Source organism: Colias philodice, chromosome 13 (assembly GCF_061535455.1).
Source record: "Colias philodice isolate Cphi_HAF_F1 chromosome 13, ilColPhil1 Martin Lab GWU primary, whole genome shotgun sequence".
In the NCBI taxonomy this organism is placed as follows: Eukaryota; Metazoa; Arthropoda; class Insecta; order Lepidoptera; family Pieridae; genus Colias; species Colias philodice.
In genome coordinates, this window is record NC_143098.1 from 9,123,835 (window position 1) to 9,135,373 (window position 11,539).

Here is an 11,539-nt window from a genome sequence, read left to right on the forward strand (position 1 = left end):
AGTATTCATTGGTTTTGCAAAGAGACTCGTCAATGGAATCAGAACATTTTAATAAATCATCAGAATTAGAGTTGGGCGAGTTTAAACTACAGATATCTTTAATAGTCGACCATAAGCGCTTTGAATTGCCTTTATTTTTCTTTAAATTTTCACTATCATGGAAGTTTTTAAGATTTTGGAGAATATTATTACAATAATTACGATAACGTATGTATTTTTCTTGCAGTACGACATCCTTAGGGCGCTTCCTAGCAATGTTGTGGAGACGATCTCTTCGTCTAACGCAACGGAGTAAACCGGGCGTAATCCATTGTTTTCTAATGGCCTTAGAATTTGGAATTGTACAACAGCTTGAATTGTTTTTAATCGCTGTGTGAAGTGGATTGACAAAAGCTGCCACTGCTTCGTTAATGTTGTCGATGCTGTACAATATACAATATACAATATACATAATCAAACTATGTACATATACATAATAATTATTAATGCCTATTATACACTAGAGTAGATAATTTTTGAAACAAAAAAAAATCGCAGTCGGATGAAACCCATTAGAAAAGGAGGGGAATATGATAAAAATTTAAGGAAAAATAAATTACGGTCAATCCGAGTTCGGGAAGTGGGAGGGGGGAGCTTTTAAGAGAAAAAAATGGTCTCTCTCGATTTCCGACAAAACTACAAGTCCTAAGGAAAAAAGTTCAATGGCAAAGTTGTAGGTAATAAAAGGATCTACAACTTTTTTATTTACAATTTTTTCACATAACCTCAAAATATAGGTGAAAAATTCAAAAAACCAAGTTTTTGGTTTTTTATTTTTATCTCCTTCAAAATTTATTTTTTTTCTACGAAATTTGGTAAAAACTTACTTTATTATGTCCCAAATACACTGTAATTTATTTGATTGAAAATATTTATTTTTTCGCCTTATTTTGAATTAATACCAAAAAAATAACCTAATTTTCAATCGAAAAGTCACCCGTCAAAATATCAGCTTTTTTCAAAAACTTGGGGTGCCTTTTATTCATTGAAATCTCTACTTTCATATGGTGTAAAAAAAATAAACACCACCATAGTAAATGTTCTCAGGAAATGCATACAAACAGTGTGAAAATTAGCTTTTACTAAATCAGGCACACTTCTCGAACTACCTGAAATGTTTTTATCGACATCATTTTGCTTTTGAATATGCTGTAAAATATTAAACTTAGAACAGATAATTATTTTTCTTTTGAAATATTACCGAAAAGCCGATACAAGAGAAGATATAGAGTTCGACACAAATAAATGACAGTGTATTTGGGACATAATAAAGTAAGTTTCCACCAAATTTCGTAGAAAAACAATAAATTTTGAAGTAGATAAAAATAAAAGACCAAAAACTTGGTTTTTTGAATTTTTCACCTAAATTTTTAGGCTATGTGAAAAAATTGTGAATACAAAAGTTGTAGAACTTTTAATTACCTACAACTTTGCCATTGAACTTTTTTCTGTAGGACTTGTAGTTTTGTCGGAAATCGAGAGAAACCATTTTATTCTCTTAAAAGCTCCCCCCTCCCACTTCCCGAACTCGGATTGACCGTAATTTATTTTTCCTTTTATTTTCATCATATTACCCTCCTTTTCTAATGGGTTTCATCCGACTGCGATTTTTTTTATCTTTTCATTATTTTTAAAGGCTTCTACCCCAGTCTATTATATTGTAACTAGTATACTAAGACTTAATGCGCTGATTACACCTAACGAGTACAGTGGCGAGTCAGTAAATACGCTCTCGGCCGAGACAGTTGCCGAACCGAGTGGGTGTTTACACGTATTTCACTAGTGGCGAGTCAGTTCAGTTTTGATCACGACGCGGACGTCTGCAATGGATCGAAAAAAATTTAAAATTTAAACGGGTTTTAAATCGGCTGTTACCAGATATTATTAACGAATTGTGGGATTTATTAGAAATAATAAATAAAAATAATAATTCTTTGAATAAATACAATGACGAAACGAACGAGTGGCGAGTGGCCGAGTGACGCGACGAGTGCGTGTTTATACCTGCCGAGCGGGATAGCGAGTGGGTACTCGGCCGAGTAAACAAATTGGGATTCTAGTGACTGTCTCGCCACTCTTCTCGGCCGAGTACTCGGCCGAGCACTCGTTGAAGTGTTTATACCAACCGAGCACTCGGCCGAGGACACTGACTCGCCACTGTACTCGTTAGGTGTAATCGCCGCATAAGAGTCAGAAGGTGTAAACATGTAAAATTATGTAAGTATAGGAACTTCACACCTACTGAAGATTGGAGTGATAAATTCGGAACGACTGCGCATAAATTCATAATTCATGCTTCATTGAATTTATAACCCAAGATTCTATTTTCCCATTACTATTTTTGTACACAACTAAAAATAATGCTATAATTTTGTCTACGACAAAAAGTTAATGATAACTAGAGATCATACAGTCATAGTTTTTTTTTATCTTCCTACAACTAAATTAGTAAATTAGTTGCGATTAAAATGGAGTTCCGTATGCGACCCTCAAATCTCGGTGCTAGATTAAAACGGTGACGTCACCTATGACGTCATCATCCAATTTTATTAACTGCGGAATTTCGCCTCCGTAACTGCGTACCACGACCAACAAAGGAAAAACAGTGATTGTCCTTAATTGTAAAATTGTAATGCGTTGTTTTGATAATACGAAGTTGGACTAAAAGGATATTTTGGTACATAAATAAACAATGTATCTATGGTAAGTACCTATTTAATTATTGTGGACGGAGGAATTCCAGAAGTAGACCTGTATGTTGATATGAAAGAATTAATAGCTGTTATTCTATAAAAACCTTGTTATTGTAAGAGTAATCTTATGTACATATTTTGTTGTTTACATTGCTGTGTAATTAAATGGGTTTATCACAACACGGTTGCATTATTATCAATCGGTTATTTTTCTCATAACATTAAAATGTATTGCTTCAATATCATAGGCTCTTTGTCATACAAACTGATGCAAAACAGCACATTTGCATAGACATTAGTATTTAGTGCTGATTTATTAGCACTATTGAAGATGGTAGTGTCATACGGATTATTTCAATAGGAATACCAGTTTAATGGTATACTTGCACTGCATACCAATAGATTGATAATATGTTGAACTGTAAACAAAGGCTTAAAGAAAACCTTTGCAATCAGTAACTAAAAATTTTGGTAAGTAACTATCTAGGTAATTATTTCAATTTTGCAACTTCGACGATTTTTATGAGGTTGCATAAAATTGAGGGGATAACAAACTTAAAATAAAAAGATTTCTGTGTTACCTTACGCAATTTTACACACACAATTTTTTGACCGCTTCCTTGGTACAGTTGTTAACGCGTTAGGTAGCGTAGAATCGAGGAGTCTTGGGTTCGATTCCCGGTGGAGACGAAGAAAAAAAATATCTCGGTCTGGCAGGACACAGAAGGCTGATCACCTACTTGTCCCTAAAGAAAAATTTATCAGTGAAACAGATGTAAGTACTTATGCATAATGCATCTGCCCCTTACCCTACTTGGGGACATGGGACTTCACTTTACGCAATTTTAGACTAAGTAGTATATGATAGTAGAAAATGAAAATGACCTCTTTGAACGTGCAGAAAGGAATAATTTTAAATCTTTCCGATAACCCAGAACCTAAAGATAAAAAAAACTAAAAGCACATAGTTGCTAGGAAGTTAGAATACATCAATTTTAAACACCTACGTATAAAAATAACCAGCACGTATACATTGCGTGTTAGCCATTAAAGCAATACAAAGTGCATTAGCTACCGCCTGAGGTCACAAGTGCACGATAATATCAACAAAACAATGATTCTATTGAATAACTCGATGTAAAGGCTGGTTTACACTTTGATTAGTGCGAGTGCAGGTGATTAGTGACTAGGTGTGGACAGCGACTGTTTAGTGCAAGTGATTAGTGGGCTGTGTAGTAAAGGCTGGTTTACACTTTGATTAGTGCGAGTGCAGGTGATTAGTGCAGGTGATTAGTGACTAGGTGTGGACAGCGACTGTTTAGTGCAAGTGATAAGTAGGCTGTGTAGTAAAGTGAATAGAAGCGTGTTCTATTTTTTTGCGAGTGGACTGCGAGTAGCCACGTCCCGCGCGCCGTCCCTTCCCCCTCACTCGCAGTGTGCCTGCCTAAACACGTCTGGACAGGAGTGTTTAGTGTTTAGTGTTTAGCGTAGTGTGTAGCGTCGCGAATTGGACACTACTCGCACTACACACCTGCACTCGCACTAATCACCTGCACTCGCAGTGAATTGGACACTACTCGCACTACACACCTGCACTAGCACTAATCACCTGCACTCGCACTAATCAAAGTGTAAACCAGCCTGAAAGGCTGTGAAGTGCAGGTGATTAGTGCAGGTGATTAGTGCAGGTGATTAGTGCCTAGGTGTGGACAGCGACTGTTCACCTGCACTGAATCACCTGCACTCGCACTAATCAAAGTGTAAACCAGCCAGTGTAAACCAGTGCAGGTGATTAGTGCCTAGGTGTGGACAGCGACTGTTTAGTGCAAGTGATTAGTAGGCTGTGTAGTAAAGTGAATAGAAGCGTGTTCTATTTTTTTGCGAGTGGACTGCGAGTAGCCACGTCCCGCGCGCCCTCCCTTCCCCCTCACTCGCAGCGTGCCTGCACTCGCACTAATCACCTGCACTCGCAGTGAATTGGACACTACTCGCACTACTCACCTGCACTCGCACTAATCACCTGCACTCGCAGTGAATTGGGCACTACTCGCACTACACTCCTGCACTCGCACTAATCACCTGCACTCACACTAATCAAAGTGTAAACCAGCCTTTACTTTGGAAACGTAAAAAAATTATACCCACCTAAGTGTTTGATGATAACAATGGAATAGACTTTAATTATTTTTAATAAAACATTATCATATTACATATATACAGTGTATCAGTAACACAATAATTATGTTATTTTAAGCGAATCGTTTACGAGTTTTTTCTATTCGTTCATATATAGTATAACCGTCCGGCGTCCTTCATCCACTTTAAGGAAAACAACATTCTTGATAAAAATAGTCTGAAACCCCAGCATACCTCAACACACACGTTTGTAATATTACCGTATACAAAGTACATATTATTATATTCTATACCATGTCTCTATTTCCCCTCTCACTTTTTTATGCGCATGATGCATGCAAAAGAAAAAGAGGGAAAATTTGCGTTCAGCTCCCACCGGTTGACCTTGGTGATGTCACAACGTCGCGGGAACGCTCCGATTGTAACATTGTAACTTCAAATAACTATGTGATATTTTGTTTGCAGTAAACAATCGAGAAGATTGCAACAAGTAAAGAGAATATAGATATGGTAAAAAATAAAAATAAAAAAAGGCGCCTTTATTGGGCATTGCAAGTGCTAAGGGGAGGATGATGCAGAAAAGATTTGACTAAGAACATAATATGTACCTACTTAATTATTATTATAAATAGGTATACTTACCTACTTGTTACATTGACTTAGTTACGAGTTTTTAATTATTACCTATGTTTTGAAAATTATAATGCATGTGCCTACGCCTACACTGTATAATATATATGTTACGGCTAAAGGTAGGTGAGAACATAAACTTAAGATTAGCCGGCTAAACTTAGGTTTATTTTCGACGAGATGTTAATGTTATTTTGTTCTATCTTTAGCCGGCTAAACTTAAGTGTAACCGCAGGCCCGTGGCTAAAAATGTCGGGGTGGGTAGATTTGGTTACTATAATACATGTAAGGAACAGGGCGAGTGTTTTCTGGCACTTCGCCGGCTGCTACCGCAGCACGCTCGCTGCGCTCGCTCGGCTCGTGCGGGTCTTAAGAGTTCTAACCTAACCTAACCTAGCCACCAGCTTTCTGCCCTGAGTCGGGGTGGGTAGATTTGGTTACTATAATACATGTAAGAAACAGGGCGAGTGTTTTCTGGCACTGTGCGGGCCCCACAAGCCCTCCACCGGCCCGGCGCTAACCAAATCTACCCACCCTGACATTTTTAGCCACGGGCCTGCGGTTACACTTAAGTTTAGCCGGCTAAAGATAGAACAAACTAACATTAACACCTCGTCGAAAATAAACCTAAGTTTAGCCGGCTAATCTTAAGTTTATGTTCTCACCTACCTTTAGCCGTGACATATACATAGTATAAAACAAAGTCGCTTTCTCTGTCCCTATGTCCCTTTGTACGCTTAAATCTTTAAAAATACGCAACGGATTTTGATGCGGTTTTTTTTAATAGATAGAGTGATTCAAGAGGAAGGTTTTAGTATATAATTTATTAGGTTTTAGACAAAGCGGGCGAAGCCGCGGGCGGTAAGCTAGTAAATAAATAAATAAATAAATAAATTTATAGGAAACATAGGTAGGTAAGTACATATATATACCTACTTTTATATTTTTAAGGCTTATACATGCGCTAATAACCTTGACCATACTTGACGGATCTCAAACCTCTCCCGCTGCACCTTCTTTTTTCCTCGCATTTTGTATTTAAAAAGATACCAATCAGTGAAACAAAAAATCCTCGTCAGGGACTGTTGTGTAACTGATAATTTATTAAACATAAAATTTTCAGAGCTCTAAGTCAGCAGGTTACGAAGTTTATAGAGTATTTGCGGAAAAATCGATGACCACGGCACATTTTTTTTCTAGAAATCTATTAACTTTGGAAAAAATTCCTCGCGAGCAATTAAAGATCAAAGACCATCCTATTTTATATATTTTTTTCGGTATTGTGCTTTATGTTGTACCAGACTTTATAGAGGTTGAACATAGTCGAAATTGCCGGGTAGCGCCTTAACATGAGAAAAAATAATTGCTAGGTAAGTAGGTACATTTCAAATTTAATAGGTATTCAATTTGTAGTGAGCAGTAGCACATTATTGCAATATTATATTATGTATATTAAATATTAATCATTGTGGTTCGATGTAAACAAATACATTTAGGTACATTTTACTTATTTTTACAAGCGCGGCGTACGATAATACGAAATGGTTTTGTTTACAAAATTCGATTGCTCATTCCTCGTCCACATGATTCTAAAGTCTAAACCATTAATTATCACATTTTCGCATACAGTTAATAACCATAATAAAACCTTACGGTATTTGATGTGTTATGTAGATGTATTAATTTGATGTGAATCATGGCTTCCTTAATACCTACCTCGAGACCTTGACAAATTCGATTTCTGATTAGGAGTATCGAAGGTTAGCAATGTTCTCTTACTGTATACATCGATGATAGATAACCAAAATACTATTTAGGGTCAGCACCTACATGATCTAGAATCAAAAGGCCGTAAACATATTTTAGTCCATGATCGGTGTTTTTTACACGATTACCTAATTATTCTTAGTTTTCGGAAAAATCTCATGATTTTAATTATATTACACACCATTGGTGGATATTTTTTTGTGTAAGAAAATATTTGTGATTGACTTTGTCGAACTAGTTGTACACAAGTCACAAACTGAAATAGGTATACCAACGCAACTTTGCTGCGCAGTTTCTCTGAATATTTCCCAAACATTTTGCGTTTCATATAAAAGGCGGTAAAGTTTGGATTGCAAAGGACTAGGTAGGTACCTACTTAGCCGTATTATTCATATGTTTATAAATACAAATAAGTAGGTACCTACCTACCTAATCTGAAATACACACTACAAATAAATAAATAATTTTCCGCTTGTGTTCTATAAATTTAAAGATAAAAGCAACATCGTGTGTAATATGTGATAGCTTTAAACAAATAAGAAATTTATATAAACAACTTTATAGTAGGTATGGACATGGATGGGCTAGGTAGGGATACTTATGCCTAATTTATTTTTCATGTAACATGTTACAATTACACTTATTATGGATTAATTAAAAAATAGCATCGAGACATAAATAAAATCATACCTATTTCATATTATTTTTTTATTATTACCGATACTATTATAGGTATCTAGGTAGATATATTAATAGTTAATACATCACTGCAATGATTCATGATCGAAGCTGATCATTTATTTACAGAAATACAGACACTCCAAAACAAATGTTATCTCCGTAGTTAAATTAATAAGCTCAATGAGAGTTACGAGATACCTATATTTTAGTTTTACAGTCATAATACGGTAGGTAATGCGCCCGTTTTTTCAGAGAAAGGTTAGGTATTTGAAATATTATTGTCTATGCACAATGCACTTGCACATTGTTGAATAATGGAATGTCCTAAACGTACCTATTTATGTTATTATTTTCTGGGTCTCAACTCAACACATACATACCGCTGACGCAAAATTAAAATAACATCCGTCGACCCGGCTATTTTATTCTCATTACAAAGCATAATGTTACAAAGTCATAAAATATTAGGTACTTGTCCTATCATAGCTTGGTAAATCATCGAGTAGAGACTAGACCTACTGATTACTACCTGTGTTACTACTATGTGAATGGGAGGTCACGCATTACGCATAGGTGTGGTCTTAAAAATATAAATAAAAAATATGCCTCATTCATTTTACACGAATAAAACTGTACATCACACTAATATTTTCTTATAAATGATTTTATTACTATTTTTATATATTAATATTTACAGTAATTTCATGCTTGAAAATAAATTTTTCAAAAACAATTATTTCTAACTACCTATACCTACATTAATTAAAAACTAGCATGCCTACATGAATCGCTAGCTAACTATAAATTAATATAAGAAACTACCTGCAATAATTATTTTTATAATATAAAAAATGTGTAAAAAGTAAAAACATGCACAAATATAATAGGTAGGTATTTCTCTAATAAATTATTAAACTCACCTGCGATTCCGCTAAACATTTTTTCAAATTTGTTGAGACTTAAAACTCTGTTAAAAAATCACAACACTATTAATCGATAACATTCACTGAACTCAATATTTAAGTGCGCTTGTACGCAGTTCAACCGATTTACCGAAATAAAATCGACGCGTAACCTTCAAGAAAGTAGTAATAAGCAAAGAATCCGAGTCGTAGGTATTCGTTTACTAACTGAATGACACAAGAGAGGCGAATCGAACACATACAACTTGTACCAAGATGATCAATTCCAGTAAGTTAATTTTATCTCTGACGTCATTGCATATTAAGCAAGCGTTCAATGGTTAAATTGACAATTCGTAATATCTCCTTTTAAATTATAATTAAAACTATTTCAAACGGATGGAAGTATATAGAAATGAAAAAGCAATTGAATTATATTTTTATTTATCTTTAATGAATATTGTTGTTATTTAACAATGGTGAGTTCACGCATTTTAAAATACTTACTTAGATGGCAACACGAGTTTTTTTTTTTTGAGTTTTTTTCGCACGTTTGACATTGACACATTGTACGCCTAGTTTGACAATTGCCACAAAAGAAGACCCACGGCGAAGTTACGAACTAAATTTGACAGGTCTGCCATTGTACAAAAATTTACGAGATGCCTCCCTTGAACATTGACTTGAACAAGTTTGGGGTCTGATGAAACGAAGGATTGCATTGAAATACCAAAATAAAAATATGTTTAGACAATTCATACCTAACTCTTACAACTATCTTGAGTTTGGGTGTAAAATAACTGATAAAAATCTGTTCCGTGGTACGTTAATGTTTTAATTGTTCTCTATCTTTTCGATACTATTGTTAAAAGAAAAATAAATAAAATATACATACTCTGAACACAAACAATGAATGTATTTTCTATTAATTTATACTTTATATCTATTTTCCCCATTTCCCCAATTCTGTGGGATTAGGCTAAATACTGGCAGCATTATTTTAGGCGCCAAAAGCGCCGCGCATATGGGTTTTTTTCGTACTCGTTCGTAGCACACCAAGAAGCTTATATCTTATACACTGGAGATTTCGGTATGAACATTTGACGTGTAACAAGAAAATTGTTGTGTTCTATCACTCTCACACCTAACTTGGTATTGCCACTGTTAATACGAAGTTTTCCCAAGGCTACTATGTATGCTGTAATATTCTGTGCAAAAGGTTAGTTTTTGTACATGAGTTTGTTGATAAATTGCCAACAACGTCATTCAGAAGCATTGTTGGATGAGACAATTATTATTTATGCTAAATAAAATAAGTATCTGAACCAATTATTAAAAAGCGATATTCCCTGATTATGGGTAGTTACCATAATAAAATTGTAGCAACTCTCACTTTGACAATATGACATAAGTGTCAAAAAAATTGCGTCGCTTCGAATATTTAAGTCAATATGTATTGTTGCGTATTTAATAAATATTTTCCGAATATTAATAATGTATTGCATTGTGAAAAATTGCAGAAGTTTTTGGACACCAAATTCTGGCCTATAATTTCACAGGCAAGTGTATATTAACGTTATTTACAATATTCCTCAATACTCATGCATTTACCTCTTTAGAATCATTTTAATGGCAAAAATCGTCAAATTTATCATCATTTTACTAAGCAATCATGTTAAATAAGTTCTTTTCCTAATACTTTCTTCATTTTTCAACAAGTTTTCAACAAACAAATTTAACAAGTAAGGTAACCATGATGATGGGTTTTTACGGATAGCGACGATAATATATTGCTAAACAATATTATGATGAACATTTAGAACACCATTTTAAAATTTTTTATACTAGTAATGAAACAACACACGACATCGGTATTGCACTCACATATTGTGGTTTGTTCTTTTTTACATTGAAATTTATACTTTTTAACCTAATATTTTTTTGTTTTACGTATTTCAGCTTTCCAAAAATGAAATAAAAAGAAATAAATGGCTGACCATAGTGCCTATCAAGGGTAAAATTTATCAACATGCCAGAATATGCAGTTTGCATTTTAAGCCTGAGGATTACGGTCCAGAAAAAAAATACCTTTTGAAAAGTGCTATACCTTTTTATTTACCACATTCTTGTTACTGCGTCTCAACTGATAAAGTAATTTTAATTATATGATAATAAACCACCATGAAACCATTAGTAACCGTAAGTACAGCTCCTGAAAGACATACGAATTTCTGAGAACTGTAATATCGTTACCATACATCAACACTAGCGATGCAACTCTCCCTTTGGAATATTGAAAAGTTTTAGACTGAAGCTTGAGTAACCAAAACGATGTTTTAATGTATGTAGCATTCATTTTAATTAAAAAATCGTAGTATGAGATCAAAAGTTATCAAGCGTTATTTAAAACTATCATTCTCTACCAATTAAAATGGTATGTACCTATAGAGATGATAATTATTCATGTAAGTTGACCAGTAATATTATAATATAAATACTGTTAAAAATATATGTCGTTATTATTTATAGACCATGATTTTTAGTTTTTTTTATTTCGAAAAATCCTGAATGTACAAACCAGTGTGGTCACCCACAGAAAGAGACAAAAAACAACACTGACGTCATTCAAGGTTATATTTTCTTGTGACAAGTTAATGGTCATAGTGCAATCTCCAGTGTATTAGATATAAG

The 11,539-nt window shown here is 34.3% G+C and overlaps 1 protein-coding gene across 23 annotated transcripts in view; it reads right to left on the reverse strand.

Moving 5' to 3' along the window:
* The window catches only part of LOC149483586 (uncharacterized), a 38,290-nt gene extending 29,144 nt beyond the window's left edge, over nucleotides 1-9,146 (reverse strand). For 22 of the 23 annotated variants that reach the window (XM_089702698.1, XM_089702688.1, XM_089702690.1 and 19 more), the window contains exons 1-2: nucleotides 9,000-9,145; nucleotides 8,867-8,913 (exon numbers count right to left, since the gene is read on the reverse strand). In XM_089702698.1, the coding sequence (XP_089558824.1) occupies nucleotides 8,867-8,913; nucleotides 9,000-9,109 (157 nt within the window). In that variant the 5' untranslated portion in view covers nucleotides 9,110-9,145. Of the gene's footprint in view, nucleotides 1-8,866; nucleotides 8,914-8,999 lie in introns of all 23 variants that reach the window. The other variant, XM_089702708.1, reaches the window with a different exon arrangement.
* Between the last annotated feature and the right edge of the window lie 2,393 nt (nucleotides 9,147-11,539).